This window comes from Haliotis rufescens, unplaced genomic scaffold (assembly GCF_023055435.1).
Source record: "Haliotis rufescens isolate VD_foot unplaced genomic scaffold, xgHalRufe1.0.p SCAF_15, whole genome shotgun sequence".
In the NCBI taxonomy this organism is placed as follows: domain Eukaryota; kingdom Metazoa; phylum Mollusca; class Gastropoda; order Lepetellida; family Haliotidae; genus Haliotis; species Haliotis rufescens.
This window is the reverse complement of record NW_025963835.1, coordinates 29953932-29974128: the sequence shown is the minus strand read 5'-3', so window position 1 is coordinate 29974128 and position 20197 is coordinate 29953932. Positions and strand designations below refer to the sequence as shown.

At 43.2% G+C, this 20197-nt stretch overlaps 1 protein-coding gene across 1 annotated transcript; it reads right to left on the bottom strand.

Annotated features, from left to right (window-relative positions):
• Positions 1–386: 386 nt before the first annotated feature.
• LOC124131951 (nuclear cap-binding protein subunit 3-like) lies at positions 387–20157 on the bottom strand. The gene is made up of 11 exons (XM_046495488.2): positions 19918–20157; positions 19199–19264; positions 18564–18661; positions 17662–17819; positions 16130–16249; positions 13726–13949; positions 10651–10840; positions 8239–8310; positions 6369–6396; positions 5799–6110; positions 387–4359 (listed from the first exon to the last, which is right to left on the bottom strand). Exons 1-11 carry the CDS (start codon positions 20137–20139, stop codon positions 3864–3866), a joined length of 1986 nt encoding a protein of 661 aa, XP_046351444.2. The 5' UTR covers positions 20140–20157; the 3' UTR covers positions 387–3863.
• Positions 20158–20197: the final 40 nt, after the last annotated feature.

Sequence of the window (20197 nt, the reverse complement as noted above, 5' to 3'; positions counted from 1 at the left end):
CACAGTGAACTGCAACGCCTTAGAGAAGATTGGGCCAGCCGTGTCCCCTAAACAATCATGAAAAGATAACTTCAAAATCATTATTTTCTGCACTGGACCATAATAGTTGCCTCAAAAACAGGTTCTTAAGGCTTAAAAAATAAAAGAATTGGTTCTCAGGCAATGACATTTGAAAACGTAGTGCGGGCGGGTGGTTGTTTTTTTGTTTTTTTTGTGATGTTCAAACTAGTATGTACCCAAATAAACAGTTGTGTACCATCAACCTGGGAAAGAGCCGACCTTCATAAACAAGCATACAAACTTGTATTGCCGCCATGACCATAAGAGATGCGCAGTAAAGGAGTGCACATGTAAAGGGAAGTAACTGCATGCTTTATTGGATCGCATTGTTTTTAAGTATTAGGATTTCCTTATGTTTTTGGAAAATGGAAATAAAGATGTAACGTGCGGCAGACTTTATGATGATGCGGGCGGTGCCTGAGAACAAAGACTATTATTTTTTTGTTATATTGTTTCAAAATTGAGATTCAGAGTTCTCATTTTCTTAAATCCAGACAGACACTTGTGTGGTAATCTCTAGGTTGCACTCTTTAACATGAGTGAGTGAGTGAGTGAGTATGGTTTTACGCCACTCTTAGCAATATTCCAGCAATATCACGGCGGGGGACACCAGAAATGGGCTTCACACATTGTACCCATCTTTAACATGTTTAATATTTGCCCCTTAATCTTGTTCCCAGTGTTATTGGGTAGACTCTGAGAAGGCAACTCTATGAGAATGGATACTGATAAACACATACAGCCCTCTCCAAGTGTACCATATCTGGATCATGCTGACGTATACCCTTGATCCACCCACACCACAGCTTCTGGAAGTGACACGAGTAGCTCAATCTCTCATATCACTATCTTGATACAGAACTTCTCTCACTCAAGGGTTTGAAATCAACACCCAACCAATCAAAATGCTTCTTTTAATGAGAGTTCGGATTGGATCTCCATCCAAAATCGCTCACTCGTACAAGCAAGCTGTATATACTAAATCAAATGAGGAGACACTTAAATGATTATTTCCTGTAAAGCATTAAGACTGGAAAGTCAAAATCGTTATGCCACAAAGCACACCCATTGGGTGATCTGAAACGTGGTAGGTCAAAGACTGATGATATTTCTGCTCATTTCAATCATGAGAACAAAGTAATGTGTTTGGGCAGCTATTTTTGCATTGTCTTCTGCACTGCATTAACTTGATTCAAAACCAAGTTGTGGTGGTAAGTGCTCCAGGGTATTTATCATCAGAGAATGGAGATAAACTACACTGGATAATCGTGATGGAACAGAGGCAGCAGCTGAAAAGTCTCCTGTCCTGGACAAGGGCCCAATTGCACAAAGCGATCTTAGCGCTAAGATGATAATAACTCCCATACTTTAACATAGGCTTACAATGGTCTCAGCGCTAAGATCGCTTTGTGTAAGTGGGCCCAGAAGACCTGGACATCAGTCCTGTTTCCATCTGTGAATATGGAGACAACACTGTCCCACTTTCCACACTAGCAATGGATAATGGAATGAGGATGACACTGGAAGATGAAATAATGAGAAGCTGCATAGTTGCCATGGATATACGCATAGTATACATGCTTCCCCTGGAACCTGGTGACGATTCTCTCTCAATGGACACTCAGCATTAACAGCGCTACAGAAAAGAGGGATAGAGTGGGGTAACAATTGTAAGAGCTATACACAGGGATCTGTAGTCAGCAATGTTATAGCCATACTACAGTGACCTGTAGTCAGCAATTGTAGAGCAATACATCAGTGAACTCAAGTAAGCAATACAACAGCAAACCACTGTAAACTGTAGTTAGCAATATCACAGCTGCACCAATGCGACCTGCAGTCAGCAATATAACATCTACACCAGGCAGCCTGTAGTCAGCAATATATCAGTCATGGTCACACCATGGAGTCATAGTCAGCAATATCACAGCTCATCATGGTTACTAGCAATATTACAGTTATTATACCATGGTTACCAGCAACATTAGTTATAAGATGGTGACCAGCCACATTAGAGTTATACCATGGTGACCAGCATTATTACAGTTATACCATGGTGACCAGCATTATTACAGTTATACCATGGTGACCAGCATTATTACAGTTATACCATGGTGACCAGCATTATTACTGATACCATGGTTACCAGCAATATTACAGTTATACCATGGTTACCAGCAATATTACAGTTATACCATGGTGACCAGCATTATTACTGATACCATGGTTACCAGCAATATTACAGTTATACCATGGTTACCAGCAATATTACAGTTATACCATGCAGACCAGCATTATAACTGATACCATGGTGACCAGCAATATTAGCTATACCATGGCACCCTGCATTATTGTTGTTATACAATGGCGACCAGCAATATTACAATTATAGCAAGGCAACCAGCAATCTTACAGTTATACTATGGTGACCAGCAATATCACAGCCATACCCTGGCAACTAGCAATACTACTGACATACCCTGGCGACCAGCAATATTACCACTATACAATGGCAACCAGCAATATTGCCGTTATACCATAGCAACCAGCAATATTACAGTTATACTATGGTGACCAGCACTATTCCAGCCATACCATGGTGACCAGCAATACTACAGCCATATCCTGGCAACCAGCAATATTACAGCTATACCATGGCAACCAACAATACTACAGCCATTCCATGGCAACCAGCAACATTACAGTTATATAATAGTGACGACCTGTGACCTGTTGTCAGCAATATGACAGCTATACCATGGTTACCTGTAGTCAGCAATATTCCACCTAGACCACAGTGGCATATGCACATACATATGAACAACAGAACTTATTGGACTTAAAAGGCATGATTGTGATGAAAGCTGGTCATAAGTCCCTGTACTGTCAATACTTGAACATTATATGATCAGTGTGTACCTAATCTGGCCTCAAAAACCCATTTTACCTATAATAAGATTATCTCATGTTTCAGTTCACAGAGATGCCAGCCCTAACTGAAGTTTTAGATCAATCATTGGTGTAAAAAAGTGTAATTGCATGTGACAAAGACTTATGGCCTTGATTTAAGTTAAACACATGGACAAAACTCCGAATATTCACCAAATTTATCATGTGTCACTAATTAGCTGCTTTTCAGAAAGACAACGTGGTGTTTCAAGCTCCGAAGTAATTACAGTGTACATGCAATTAGTTCCCTGTCTGCACCCATAAAGATCAACCGATCGATAAAATGTGTATAAACATGACAACCAATGATGGACTTCGTATCATCATGGAATGGATATTTTAACACCATATGAATTAAAAGCATTGCTGTCCTTGGTCAGCATAGTCTTGCTGTAGAATTATAAAGGTCACTGATGCATTAACAATTTGCTCTCCGTGAATTTTTATGCATGAAAGTAATTCGTGAAAAATATAACAAAAAGATAATTTGGAGGAGGACAAGGGTAATAACATGATTTTAATTAACTATTACGCCACAATAGTCATGGCTGGCATCTCTGGATTTATCCCATTTTCCAGTCCAACTTCAACTCTTGCTGTTATTGTTTATTTGCTAATTGTCTTTTATGCCAAATACCTCAAATCTAATTGCATCCCCTATCACATAAACAAAAAAATAAACTTAAGAAGATCATAACTTGTTGCTTCCCACAAATGATGACATTAAGCTTCATACGACTTATCTGTCATTGTCCATCTTGATATTCCATCAATATATCCAGAGAATGATGTTTATTGAGAGACGGTTCTACCCAGAGAGAAATGAGCACACTGAATCTTGATGATATTATGCATCATTCAAACACTTCAATCCTCATGGAAGGATATTTGCTGTTGTCACTGTGACCTTTCCGACCACCTAACCTTGACCTAAGGTCACTCCTCACATGGTCCACAGAACTGTGAACACCAAGCCTTGCTCTCAAGTCCCCGTCACTGTCGTCACTTTCCCCCTCACTGTCACCGCTAGCCTTCCCTGAGGGTCCCAAACGTGACATAACATTTGACCTTGGAGTCTCTTCTCCGTCCTCAGACTCTTCCTCTGAACCTTCCTGTTCCTCCTCATCTTCACTGTCACTGACCAGAGGATTAGTCATTACTCTCAACCTGAGATCACCACCTCGAGATCGCTTTGTGGACTCTGGTGAACTGTCCCTGTTTTTGTCCATCTTCATCTGAGATCTCAACGCACTGCGTTTGATGAGTTCTCGGGCATCTGTAACTTTGCCAGCAGGTCTGCTGCGAGCACCGGCAACAACCGTCATCACACCACTCCCCTTCCCAAGTCGACTGAAAACAAAATTGACAAAGTGTGAAGTTGGTCTAAAAAAAAATGGATGTGGTTCAAACTGACTTAACTAGAGGTGTTTGCAAGTACCTGCAAAAACAGAATCGTCACCTCCACCACCATTCTTAACATTCTTAAAGCCCCTAAAATCTTATCATACCACCATATACTTCAAGTCAAAAAACCATTACTTCCAGACAATGACCTTATTTAGGAAAGCTTCAAAAGATCCAACAATTACTTACCCCCATGAGTGAGTGAGTGAGTTGGGTTTAACACCGCTTTTAACAGTATTCAAGTTATATCACGGCGTGTCAGCTTAATGTGGGAGGAATGCCCAAAGTGATGAAGGTCTCAGATGATTACCACTTCGGTGAAACCAAAGGGCACGCGTATGGTGCTGACAAACCTAGAAACATAATCGGGGCGAACCGGGATTCGAACCCACAATCATAGGTTTCTGGCGTGCTAAGGGATGCAATTCTGCACAGCGAATCACAGCGCCTTAGAAGACTGGGCCACCCGTGCTCCCCAACTACCATGACTACACAAGTAGAATTTGTGCCACTAAATGACAAAGAAAGCAAAAACCATGTTTCACAATAACCTCAAAGATGACCAGCTTATGACCTTGGATTCTCATGTTTCAAGTGGATTTGAAAGATACATGCAAACATAAAGATTCATGCCTTTAGGGGTAACCATGACTGAGAAACTGACAATGCAGATGTTTTCAAAAAATGCCATCCTTGACCTTTGACGTAGTTTAACAAAAACCTTTTCAAAGCCCCATCTTTGAGATGGTACATACCAAATTTAATGATAAACACAAAATAAATCCATCAATACTTTTTAAAAAGGGGAACCACAAACGTTTTTGAGTGATTTTTCTCATGACCTTGACCTTTTTGACATGTGCCAAAAAAAGTCCATTGAAGAGCATTCTTTATTGTCAATACTCTTTCTGTGGAAGACTTCAGAAAATTCTCTGCCACTGAAGGTCAAATTCTGATGAAAACTAAATCAGTCCCGTTTCAACATATTTAACGGTTAATTAAATCAGCAGAATTACAGGTCAGGTCCTCCAAATAGATTCTAACTGCGGATATCAGCCTGACAACCTGAAAATCCTGTACAGCACGTCCTAATCAGCTCAATTAGTTTACAGGTCTGATAATGGAATAACATGACATAAATTCATTTATGTCATGAACATGGGTGTCATGGATGGCGTCATTATCAATTATTTGCGACAATGTTTCGTTTTGTTGCGTTTTTTATAAATGCTGGACACAGCAATATTCCAGCTATATGACGATGGTCTAAGTAATGAAGTTTGGACCAAACAATCCAGTGACAATCCAAACTCTGGAAAATTCTATCATGTACATCAACATTCTTGCTAACCTAATCATTGAGTCACAACTTTCTTGAAACAAACCTCTTAGCTTTTCTCTCCTCCTCCTCATCGTCAGCATACATCCTCATTGACCGCTGTTTCCGAGCAGGGGGCCCAAGAAGCTGCTGCAGCTCTGCCTCCATGTCCATCCCGTCCTCACTCCCACTCCCGCCGCCAGACTCTGCCCGCTTCCTCTTGAGCGGGGACACTCTGGGGAGCTGGATCTCCTCCTCCACCTCTTCCTCCTCCGAGTTCCCCCTCTGTCTGGCCTCCCGCTCCTCTCGCTGAGATTCTATTGCATCCCTGGCTTCTTCTAACTCCTCCTCGAATGTCTTTGTGCGGAATCTCTGTTTTCTACACCACAGACAAGAAAAAAACATTACTCAGGTCTTCCTGAAGAGTAGGAGATCTCATTTTTATGACATTGCATGGCTTATCGGTTCCACAAGACTGTAAGCCATCGTGACTATGTCAAAAAATGAAGCAACAAAAAAGAATAATCAGTGGGTTTTTTTCAGTAAACTTCATTAAATTTGTCTCAGCAACTTTAAGTAATTCTATGAAAACATGACAAATGATACATAAAATTCCAAATGATGAAGTGCAGCTTACCTTGAGTTGCTGATGAGACCCTTCATACCTGGAAGTAAAATAGTCACTATTTAGTATCTCATGTACATTTGTCTACCTACATGGGAAGCAAGTTTGGGTTAACGTTACTTTGAACAGTATTTCAGTTAGATCTCAGTGAGTCAGCTAGATCCTGAAGTGATGCAGGTGTTAGATGTCTACTGCTTTCTTTAAAGCCCACAAGCACAGGCATGGAGCGGACAAACATAGAAACAAGACCATGGCGAACGTGGATTTGATTACATGATCATTGGTTTCTAGCATGCCTACCAGACACAACTCTGCTTAAGACAACTGGGGCACCCACGTTCACCGACCACCACCTGCGTCAACCCACCACCACCTGTGTTGACCAACCACAGCCCATGTCCACTCACCACCCGCGTCCACCCACCACCACCCGCGTCCACCCACCACCACCCGCGTCCATCCACCACCACCTCTGTTGACCAACCACAGCCCGCGTCCACTCACCAACTGCGCCCATCCACCACCACCCGCGTCCATCCACCACCACCCGCGTCCATCCACCACCACCTGTGTTGACCAACCACAACCCATGTCCACTCACCAACTGCGTCCATCCACCACCACCTGTGTTGACCAACCACAGCCCGCGTCCACTCACCAACTGCGCCCACCAACCACCACCCGCGTCCATCCACCACCACCTGTGTTGACCAACCACAGCCCGCGTCCACTCACCACCCGCGTCCACCCACCACCACCCGCGTCCACCCACCACCACCCGCGTCCATCCATCACCACCCGCGTCCATCCACCACCACCCGCGCCCACCAACCACCACCCGCGTCCACCCACCACCACCTGTGTCCACCAGGGGTACCCACCACCACCCGCGTCCACCCACCACCACCTGTGTCCACCCACCACCACCCGCGTCCATCCACCACCACCCGCGTCCACCCACCACCACCCGCGTCCATCCACCACCACCTGTGTTGACCAACCACAGCCCGCGTCCACTCACCAACTGCGCCCAGCAACCACCACCCGCGTCCATCCACCACCACCCGCGTCCATCCACCACCACCTGTGTTGACCAACCACAGCCCGCGTCCACTCACCAACTGCGCCCAGCAACCACCACCCGCGTCCATCCACCACCACCCGCGTCCATCCACCACCACCTGTGTTGACCAACCACAGCCCGCGTCCACTCACCAACTGCGCCCACCAACCACCACCCGCGTCCACCCACCACCACCTGTGTCCACCAGGGGTACCCACCACCACCCGCGTCCACCCACCACCACCCGCGTCCATCCACCACCACCTGTGTTGACCAACCACAACCCATGTCCAGTCCCCAACCATGCCCACCAAACACCACCCGCGTCCACCCACCACCACCTGTGTTGACCAACCACAACCCATGTCCAGTCACCAACTGTGCCCACCAACCACCACCTGTGTCCACCAGGGGTACCCGCCACCACCGGCGTCCACCCACCACCACCTGTGTTGACCAACCACAACCCATGTCCAGTCACCAACCACCACCTGTGTCCACCAGGGGTACCCGCCACCACCCGCGTTCACCACCACCCATGTAAACACCACTCATGTCCACCCATGTCCATCAATACTTGTGCCCGCCCGCCCACCACCGCGTCAACCTTCTCCCATATCCACCCACACACAAAGAATTAGGGCAATAGGGTGGAGCTTCCAATTGCAAAAACACTTGTCTTTACTTCCATGCAAAATTCTTCTCCAGCAAAATAAGATATGATACTGGCTAACCACATGCTCAGCCCACTCCTCCCCAGACAGGGCTGAAACAGGAGCATTCATAGCAATCTGTTAGGAATTTGATTACAACACCAACCTCCATAATTGGGATTTCCATATTTCCTGTAGTACTTGCTTCTGCGTTCTGCTCGAGGAAGTTTCCTGTCGGCTGTAAAGATATGATCACTTGAAATAGAACAATATTCACAAACTAATTAGGAGGTATTTCCAAGAAACCATGAGGAGGGGCAGATATTTCTTGATAGAGATGAGTCAAAATTTCCCTGGAACAAAGAGAAGGAGGCAGCAATTTCCCTGGAACAAAGAGAAGGGGGCAGCAATTTTCCAGGAGCAAAGAGGAGGGGACAGAGATTTCCCTGGAACAAAGAAGGGGGCAGGGATTTTCCTGGAACAAAGAGGAGGGGGCAGAAATTTACCTGGAACAAAGAGAAGGGGGCAGGAATTTCCCTGGAACGAAGAGAAGGAGGCAGGATTTTCTCTGGAACAAAGAGAAGGAGGCAGGAATTTCCCTGGAACAAAAAGAAAGGGACAGAAATTTCCCTGGAACAAAGAGAAAGGGGCAGGGATTTCCCTGGAACAAAGAGAAAGGGGCAGGAATTTCCCTGGAACAAAGATGAGGGACAGGATTTTCTCTGGAACAAAGAGAAGGAGGCAGGGATTTCCCTGGAACAAAAAGAAGGAGGCAGGGATTTTCTCTGGAACAAAGAGAAGGAGGCAGGCATTTTCCAGGAACAAAGAGAAAGGGGCAGGGATTTCCCTGGAACAAAGAGAAAGGGGCAGGAATTTCCCTAGAACAAAGAGAAAGGGGCAGGATTTTCTCTGGAACAAAGAGAAGGAGGCAGGGATTTCCCTGGAACAAAAAGAAGGAGGCAGGGATTTTCTCTGGAACAAAGAGAAGGAGGCAGGCATTTTCCAGGAACAAAGAGAAGGAGGCAGGAATTTTCCAGGAACAAAGAGAAGGAGGCAGGAATTTTCCAGGAACAAAGAGAAGGGGGCAGGAATTTCCCTGGAACAAAGAGAAAGGGGCAGGAATTTCCCTGGAACAAAGAAGGGGGGGCAGAAATTTACCTGGAACAAAGAGAAGGGGGCAGCAACTTCCCTGGAACAAAAAGAAAGGGACAGAAATTTCCCTGGAACAAAGAGAAAGGGGCAGGGATTTCCCTGGAACAAAGAGAAGGAGGCAGGAATTTTCCAGGAACAAAGAGAAGGAGGCAGGAATTTCCCTGGAGCAAAGAGAAGGAGGCAGGAATTTTCCAGGAACAAAGAGAAGGGGGCAGGAATTTCCCTGGAACAAAGAAGGGGGGGGGGCAGAAATTTACCTGGAACAAAGAGAAGGGGGCAGCAATTTTCCAGGAACAAAGAGAAGGAGGCAGGAATTTTCCAGGAACAAAGAGAAGGAGGCAGGAATTTTCCAGGAACAAAGAGAAGGAGGCAGGAATTTTCCAGGAACAAAGAGAAGGAGGCAGGAATTTTCCAGGAACAAAGAGAAGGGGGCAGGAATTTCCCTGGAACAAAGAAGGGGGGGGCAGAAATTTACCTGGAACAAAGAGAAGGGGGCAGCAACTTCCCTGGAACAAAAAGAAAGGGACAGAAATTTCCCTGGAACAAAGAGAAAGGGGCAGGGATTTCCCTGGAAGAAAAAGAAGGAGGCAGGAATTTTCCAGGAACAAAGAGAAGGAGGCAGGAATTTACTCTGGAACAAAGAGAAGGAGGCAGGAATTTTCCAGGAACAAAGAGAAAGGGGCAGGAATTTCCCTGGAACAAAGAGAAGGGGGCAGGAATTTCCCTGGAACAAGGAGAAAGGGGCAGGGATTTCCCTGGAACAAAGAGAAGGAGGCAGGCATTTTCCAGGAACAAAGAGAAGGAGGCAGGAATTTTCCAGGAACAAAGAGAAGGAGGCAGGAATTTTCCAGGAACAAAGAGAAGGGGGCAGGAATTTCCCTGGAACAAAGAGAAAGGGGCAGGAATTTCCCTGGAACAAAGAAGGGGGGGCAGAAATTTACCTGGAACAAAGAGAAGGGGGCAGCAACTTCCCTGGAACAAAAAGAAAGGGACAGAAATTTCCCTGGAACAAAGAGAAAGGGGCAGGGATTTCCCTGGAACAAAGAGAAGGAGGCAGGAATTTTCCAGGAACAAAGAGAAGGAGGCAGGAATTTTCCAGGAACAAAGAGAAGGAGGCAGGAATTTTCCAGGAACAAAGAGAAGGGGGCAGGGATTTCCCTGGAGCAAAGAGGAGGGGACAGGAATTTCCCTGGAACAAAGAGAAGGAGGCAGGAATTTTCCAGGAAGAAAGAGAAGGGGGCAGGAATTTCCCAGGAACAAAGAGAAGGGGGCAGGAATTTCCCTGGAACAAAGAGAAGGGGGCAGGAATTTTCCAGGAACAAAGAGAAGGGGGCAGAAATTTCTCTCGAACAAAGAGAAGGGGGCAGGAATTCACCTGGAACAAAGAGATGGGGGCAGAAATTTCCCTGGAACTTAGATAACTTACCTTTAGTGGCAAAGCGGAGGAAGATGAATTTAGCTTTAGGTGCATTAAGACCGAGCCTCCATTTCCCAGGTGGCCAGGGCACTTGTTCCTTGTGCTTGGGTTTGCTGTCCTTGGTGTTGATGCTTCCCCACTCGTCGTAGTCGACCTCTTCTTCCTCCTTTGTGGACTCAGTCGACTCCGCCCTCTTGTTCTACAAATAAAAATATCGACCGATTTGAACCAAAAATGTGCATTTCAATTGGAGCAACCCTTTATCCACAACAAAATGTTGTGAGGTGAGGTGAGGTGAAATGGGGTTTAACGTTGCGTCCAAGATTATTGCACTTCTATAGTGACGTGCATGCATGTGTGTGTGCGTGGCTGCTTGTACTAGTCCAGGCTAATAGTCGATTTTATAGTGCTAGCACACTGAGATACCATGTCACAGTTTTTAACATGAATACCCCACTCAGACACAGTATACGACTCCGAGCCAACCAGTCTTTGTTACCCAGACAGCGTAACAACAAGTACCATCTTTTAATGACTTTTGGTATGACGTGGCCAGGGATCGAACCCCGCACCTTCCGCTCTCCAGGCCGGACGTTCTACCACTAAACCACGGAGGTGGTCAACAAAATGTTGAGATAAGGTGCAGTATTGACCATGTTGACAGCTTCTGCAGCTGAACCAACAAGTTGTCCATTGGACTCACGGGGGACATGGTTTGATGTACTCGCCATGTCCTGCAGGCTCGGGGGAACATATACTCACATAGAGGGGACATCAACCCATGTCACCGAGGGACCAGTGGACAACAACAACATTTGAACTACAGAATGAACGACATACTGATTACAACAAATTACTTAAAGATGAAAGACGATAAGGATCATGTAGATGTTTTGTTTGCAATTATGAAAACATAATGTCACACTCAGGAAAGAGTGAGTATGGTTTTACGTTGGTTTAGCAATATTCCAGCAATATCACTGCAGGGGTCATCAGAAACGGGCTACACACATTGTACCATGTGGAAATTGAACTCTGACCTCTGGCCCTGACAAGTGCACCCTTATCTTCCGTCATCCACAACAAGACATTCAGAATAAACTTAACCCAGGGCCATGGACAGTCTGCTCCTGGAGCACCATTTGGTGGATCAAACCCCATCTTCCCGAGGCAAGGGAGTTAACTGACCATAAAAGTCCAGTTTCCACCCTTGCCGAACTAGGCTGGTATTATGGAGTTTCATTTTGGTTTGACTAACGAGTCTATGCATAGTCCAATCACAATCGTGCAACGAAATCAAAATTCATAAACTGTCATGCAGATTTCGGTCGATTGCAGGATTTGCAAAGCATGTGCACCGCCAACTCTTGTCAACAGATATTTTCCAAATCTTTTCATGTTTATAATCAAGGTGCTCACGTGATTTGATGCACTTCTCGGTGTAAGACCCGTTTTATCACAATATAGCGCTTGATTATCAATCAGATCGTCTTGACAGGGCGCCACCATTTTGTTTGAAGCAAATGCAAGTGATACGAGAGGTGGAATCTGATTGGTCAATAGAAGAGGCGTAGAAGGGACATAACTCGTAATAGCCTCCGGTGGCGCTACGATCAAGCCCAGGACTTCCAGCCTAGTTTGGCAAGGGTAGAAACAGGACTTTTAAAGTCAGTTAACTCTCTTGCCTCGGGATGTTGATCAAATCCAGGCATTCGTCAACATGAGCCGAAGTTTTAGCCACCCCACCACTCATACTCATGACAAACCACATTTTTCAACTATTCGTTTAAAAAAATATACATATCCTGAATAGTCACAATCTATGCTCAAACACCTTGCATGAAAAAACGTCTGTATCAGGCTAAAACAAGAGTCATCAGAAAGATGACATATCCCCCCAGCAGCTGTCTGTAAAGTAACCACTAGTAAATGTGCAATTCTGTATGTAATGAGTCAACAGTTGAATGTTCTTTTAGAAGCATACATTGTTTACCCACTGAATGGTTTTCGAATTCTGGCCCGGAAACGAACCCGTTCCCCAATGGAGTCTAGGTCCAACTTCTTTCCATAAAAATTGTAAAAAATAAAAATTTGTAAAAAAAATAATATCAAAAGGCATCACTTCAGTATGTGCCTGATTGCTGATAGATTTGCCAAGTTTCGATCAAATACACTGAATGGTTTTCGAATTCTGCCCTGGAAACGAACCCCATCCCCAATTGAGTCTATGTCCAACTTCATTCCATAAAAATTGAAAAAAATAAAAATTAGAAAAATCCCAAAATATCAAAAGGCACCACTTCAGTATGTGCCTGATAGATTTGCCAAGTTTCGATCAAATACACTAAATGGTTTTCGAATTCTGCCCTGGAAACGAACCCCATCCCCAATTGAGTCTATGTCCAACTTCATTCCATAAAAATTGAAAAAAATAAAAATTAGAAAAATCTCAAAATATCAAAAGGCACCACTTCAGTATGTGCCTGATAGATTTGCCAAGTTTCGATCAAATACACTGAATGGTTTTCGAATTCTGCCCCGGAAAAGGAAATGATTACGGACGGACAGACGGACAGACGGTCAGATGGACAGACGGACGGACAGACAGACTGGCTGATCGCTATATCCCCCCGCATTATATGCCGGGGGGGATAAAAAATAGTCTTTGTTCTCAGGCACTGCCCGCATCATCATAAAGTTTGCCGCAGTTTTCCTTTTTATTTCCATTTAAAAAAAAAATATCCTTAAATATTCTTAGCCCAATGGTAGTCAAATACTGTATTCCAGTATCTTACTCATCAAGGAATACATTTATGTAGGGAGGCCCTTTCCCAGGTTGATGGTACACAACAGTTTATTTGGTTAAATACTAGTTTGAACAAGCAAATAATTATTTTTTTTAAAAACCCACCACCCACCCGCACGTTATTTACAAAAGCCATTGCCTGAGAACCAATTCTTTTATTTTCTTTAGCCGAAGTGACCGCTTTTACCAATATTCCAGCAATATCACAGCGGGGGACTACAGAAATGTATTACAACAAGCTTATCATACACATATAATGACTTTCTAAACATCCATACCTTTCTCTTTGATGAGGTATCTTCATCTGAGTCTAATTTCACATCACCAGCATTTGAAGGCTTCTTTTCTTCAACAGCTTTATTCACTTCTTTCTTTTCTTTTTCATCCTGCCCATCTGTGAGGAGATCCAGCTCATCATCGTCTACCTCCATGCCCTGCTCCTCTCCTCCCTCCTTCACACCATCCTTCTCCTCCTTGTCCATCACCGGAGTCTTCACATCACCTGGATCAGGCAGAGGAAGAGGGCCTAGTGATATTAGTGCTGTGACCAGATATATAATGAGTGTGTTGGCTGGGGTTGATTTAACTGCTGGCCTGTTGGCCTGTGGCCAGTTCAAATTACAAAGGGCTTGCTGAAATGTAAAGTAATTGGTCCGCCTGGCCAGTCAAAAGTTCACCCCTTTCCATGGATATTATATTTTCTTAATAAGACACTACTCAGCATGCTCAGGGATCATGTTATTTTGAAGAGAAAATAATTAAGGGGGGAGGGAGGGGGGGGCTGAGGTCTTTTGACTCGTTAACTCAAAGAAAGATATATGACGATCATCTCGGTAGAATGACAACCGGACGACATTTTGTCATGTGTACAACAACTTCTAATTTGCTCATAAATCACCTCGAAATGAGGCAAATAGAGGCCAAGAATTTATCTTAGAGTGCAGGAAAAGGCAATTCACGACTGAGGAGCTCTCAATTTTCAAAGCCCCGCTAGGTGGCTATGCAACCACAGGTTCGGCCACTTTGCTGCCTCCACCATTAAGTTGTAGTTAGTTTGGAGATGGGCCAGTAACTTTTAAAAGGAGCAAGCCCTGCTGGCTACATTCACATTTCTTGATAAGTCTATCCCAGGTTGCGTGATATGATATTGCTGTGACCATCTATACAATGAGTGTGTTAGGCGATCTGTTATTGCTGTGACCATCTAAACAATGAGTGTGTTGGGCGATCTGATATTGCTGTGACCATCTATACAATGAGTGTGTTGAGTGATCTGATATTGCTGTGACCATCTATACAATGAGTGTGTTGGGTGATCTGTTATTGCTGTGACCATCTATACAATGAGTGTGTTGCATGATCTGATATTGCTGTGACCAGCTGTATAATGAGTGTGTTGGGTGATCTGATATTGCTGTGACTATCTATACAATGAGTGTGTTGGGTGATCTGTTATTGCTGTGACCATCTATACAATGAGTGTGTTGCATGATCTGATATTGCTGTGACCATCTATACAATGAGTGTGTTGGGTGATCTGATATTGCTGTGACCATCTATACAAAGAGTGTGTTGGGCGATCTGATATTGCTGTGACCATCTATACAATGAGTGTGTTGCATGATCTGATATTGCTGTGACCAGCTATACAATGAGTGTGTTGGGTGATCTGATATTGCTATGACCAGCTGTATAATGAGTGTGTTGGGTGATCTGATATTGCTATGACCAGCTGTATAATGAGTGTGTTGGGCGATCTGATATTGCTGTGACCAGCTGTATAATGAGTGTGTTGGGTGATCCTCTGATATTGCAGTGACCAGCTGTATAATGGGTGTGTTGGGCGATCTCATATTACTGTGACCAACTGTATAATGAGTGTGTTGGGTGATATTCTGATGTTGTTGTGACCAGCTGTATAAAGAGTGTGTTTGGTGATCTGATATTGCTGTGACCAGCTGTACAATGAGTGTGTTGGGTGATCCTCTGATATTGCTATGACCAGCTCTATAAAGAGTGTGTTGGGTGATCTCATATTGCTATGACCAGCTGTATAAAGAGTGTGTTGGGTTATCTGATATTGCTGTGACCAGCTGTATAAAGAATGTGTTGGGTGATCCTCTGATATTGCTGTGACCAGCTGTAGAATGAGTGTTGGGTGATCCTCTGATGTTGTTGTGACCAGCTGTAGAATGAGTGTGTTGGGTGATCTGATATTGCTGTGACCAGCTGTATGATGAGTGTGTTGGGTGATCTAATATTGCTGTGACCAGCTGTATAAAGAGTGTGTTGGGTGATCTGATATTGCTGTGATTAATACCTCTCTGATACCTCTAAGGTGTATTTACAATACTACAGACTGATGTTGAGTGGACAAGGAAGCTTAGGCAGACACAAACACACGTAGTTCATGTTAACATAAATATTAGGCTGCATCTTCAATAATAATGTTTTACATAGCTAAATCGAGCCCCGGAATCCTATCAAGGATCAGACTGAAAAGGAAACATCAGTGGGAGTGTAAAGCCATTTTCAACAATGGAATACAGCAGAACAGCTCTTTCTACCCGCAAGTCAAAAACTGTAGAAAGAAAAAGATGTTCGTGGAAATATCAGTTCCTGATTATCAAACCCCAAGTTTATCAACCACACCTTTAGTATACAACAAATATCACTTTTTACCTTTTTTCTGGCCTTTTGATTTTTCATCGCCACTCATCAATTCCGAGCCGGACTCTTGACTGCGACTCATTTTGAGCATCGCCCTTGCTGCAGTCGTGGGGTCAGCCCAGACCACATTACCTACACACCAGGAAACAAAAACATGTCAATGTTACCCAGTCTGCAACTTTAGCCACTAGTCCGCAGCTTCAATCTAGTACAATTCTGTTCAGTGTAGCAAGCCCAACCAATAATAGTCCCCATAATAACACTGAGAACATTGCGGTAAGAGCCACGTTAAGATCAGAGGCTAAGCACAGACTGGCTAAATACACTAAGAACCATGCTTATCCAGGCCATAGTTCTCAAAGATAGACTGATTAACCTGATGATTTTCATCTGTCACTTTAATAATCAGCAGATCAGTGCTGAGTTCATGTGGAGCAGATACTAAGTTAACACTTCAGTGTCAAAGTTGAGGATGAAAATGGAGGGTGTCCTTGTCGCAGCCAAATATTCGACGTATTCAACGTAATAAGCGCCCAGGGCGGTCTCAAAATTAGAAATAGGGGGCTCTTATTAGAATATTATTTTGGTGAAAAAAAACAGAGTTGAAAGATAAATTTCGTGGTTTATGGTGACAGCTTGAAATGTTTATGTACGACAGATATATTTTTCCAGAATTTGATTGCTCATAACTAAGGGTGCATATAACACACGAGTGTGTATTATACGCGAATAAAAAAGTCTTGCGAACATTGATCAATCGGAAGGGGTGCTAATTGGGATTGTTCACTAGCCAATATATCAGCAAATATCGCTGTGGGCGCTTATTAGAGCGGGGCGCTTATTACGTCGAATACGGTAATATTTTTAATGTTAAAACTTTGGATGTAACAACACAAATACCATGTTAATGTGAAAAATTAAAAAATTCTCTAAAATCTCTAAATCAAAATAATACAGCAAACAATCGCAAGGAGCAAAGGGTTCTCTTGACTGCAAACACTGAAGACTTAGTGTTGTTATTCCTGAATAAAAGGACAATCTTAAAAATGACATTTCACTTCAGAGCATTCCTTGTCTACCAGGATGGGCACACACAATACTGCCTGACCTTGACATTTGACATGTCACGTCCACATCACCGACTTGTGTCCTCTATGGTAGCATGTGTCCAGTGGACATTCACCTCTTTTCACTCAACCAATGAATGAACACATCAAGTGTCACTGAAAATGCTTTCGTATTTCTTTTTCACGGAGAGTATACATGTATTAGAATTGTTCCAACTCCCCGAAACCAATTTATCTAAAACTTAAGGTATGCTAGGGCAAGTGATAATTTCTTACCTTTTGACAGTTGGCCCACATGTAATCATTGTTTGGATAGCTACTGAGAAAAATTACTAACTTCCCATTGCATTCATGTCCAGACTCTGTGAACCTGTCGTCTAAAAATAGTTCCCTATTTCAGCAGATTCTATTTAGAATAGGGTTCTCTGACATGGAATACCTATGGAGTTAAGACAATGCACGAAAGTGTGTACATACATGAGGAATCATCGATCCACTCCACACCTCCTGGTGCGAACTCCTTGAAATAGCGGAATATGTCCTGTGTGCTCATGTCTTCAGTCCCACGGATGTGGATAGCTTCTGGCCTGACTCCACGCTCGCCATGGCTGAAGTCAGCATCCTTAATGCCCAGACTGGAAGTAAAAGCTACAAGCTGACAAGGGAAGTTACTGCATAAGAGAGTCATGCAGTCTGGTTTTACATGCTTTGAAAATGCTGAACATGTTTTCAAATATATCACAGCGTGTCAGCTTAATGTAGAAGGAAATTCTTCAATGCGGGTCTGAGAACATGTTAGATGTTTACCACTTTGGTGAATCCATCGTGCTGACAAACATCATCAGGGCGAACTGGGATTGTATGGATTCAGTTGTTAAGCCCGTAACTATCGTTTTGAATACCCTGTGTTAAAGTTTTCAAGGTTGCATGATTAGAAATCACATTCTGACTGTCACTTTCTTGATCTGGTAAGCGATGTTCTGATTAGTCGGATGAAAGGTCATTCTGACGTGACCCCTAATGGGATGTACTCAGATCTTTGCTTAGCGGTAGCGAGAACTAAGATCTGATTTTAATGAGATTTGATGATACCCCTGAGGACCACAACTCTGCATGATGTGCACAGTGAATTGCACCTCAGATGACTGAGTCTCCTGTGTCCTTCAGTTACTGCATTAACTACATAAACGTACGCCAAAACTCATCATATATAAATTATTAATTTCTTTAGCGCCCATAGTTACTTATTTAACTCAGGGACTTAAAAGCAAATTTTTATTATCTTTGTGATCATGACAAATCTTTGATGTCCAAAGATGATGAAGATGGGCAGTTGTACTCGCTGAACCCTCCGACTCTCATGTGATCTTGAAGTTTACCTTTGGTAGAGAGCCTTGACATCAGCATCCATGCCCTGTTGTTGTGACACCTCAATGCCAAACCTTCGAGCACGCTCTTCTTTCTTCTCAATGGCTTCCTATTAAAGTAATTAAACAACAATCTGATAATCGTTGCCAGCAAAAGTGTAAGATACCTTACATCCTGAAAACGCTGATGAAATTTTCTTAAACATTTATATATTATCAGTGATTATCAATATACTTGTTGAACAGTAGGGTTGTTATGGTTTACTGATTGTTGTTTGGTTGTTTTGTTGTTTAACACCGCACTCAGCAATATTCCAGCTATATGAGGGCAGTCTGTAAATAATCAAGTCTGGACCTGACAATCCAGTGATTGATATCATGAGCATCGATCCACACAATTGGGATCGATGACATGCATCAACCAAGTCAGCGAGCCTGACCACCCGATCCCGTTAGTCGCCTTTTACGACAAGCATAGTCGCCTTTTACGGCAAGCATGAGTTGCTGAAGACTTATTCTTCCCCTGATCTTCATGGGTGGGTTCACTGTTATGTACGGTGTCATTGATACATAGCTAGGGTACAGCCTACAGACGATACCTGACAGCTGTTCAGGTAAACTTATCTTAATGAACCAAATCCACATACCTTTGATGTAAGGTCAATTCCAGTGATAAAATCGCCATCTCTATTTTCATATTTCTTTGTATAAACCTGGGAAAAATGAAGAAGAAAATGCACATGTCATTATAGGTACCACATGCTCAATGAAAATTAGGACATGCCTCACCATGCTCACTGTTTTGTCTCATTTAACATATTTAATACACAAAAGAAACTGTATTTAAAGGATAACGGTGAAATCATAGCCACTCCCAGCTTGTAGACACAATTTACGGTGAAATTGTAGACAAACCGGGAGTAAATTCGTAGACACGTTTCTTATAATGGAATTATATTTTAAGCCTGCAAAACGTAACTTATTGTTCAGCATCAGTTTCAATATAGATCTATATAAGTATATAAATCAAAACATAAGGAATTTTAGCAGAAAAGCTTGCTGAAAGGTGTTGGCAAATTCATTAGCCTAGCTTAGTTTCAAGTTAGCAGCATCAGTTAGATCCTCCACCCTCCCAGTTATTTGTTTGAGAAGTTGTGATAAAATCATTTACAATATACTATTCTACCTAGTTTAGTTTTTTTACTTCATATATCTCATTGTTGTTCATATTTTATTAGAATCGCGTTCTTCGGGTTAATTAAAAACGGGCCCTTAAAACACATTCACAAACTAGAATAAACATACATGCTTATTCCGGATGTGTCTTGTGAGTGAGCTCATCTGATAAATTTACAGTTAAACATACCTCTGTTTTCGATTTTGTTTTGTTTTCGTTTCCAACATCCGCTATTCTCACATTAAACTCAACCTCTCCAGCGTCCCCAGTGTTATCAGTCTTCACGATCTCGTCAACCTCTATTGCTACTTCGGACTCTAACGAGCTATCGCTGTCGGATATTTCACCTTCTTCAGTATTATCTACACATATTTTCAAATTTGGTAAATTCTGTCTTCCTTGGTCGTCCATGTTGCTTCTAACGCGCACTGAATCTGAAGCATTTTTTCATTGGTCAATGCATTTCTAC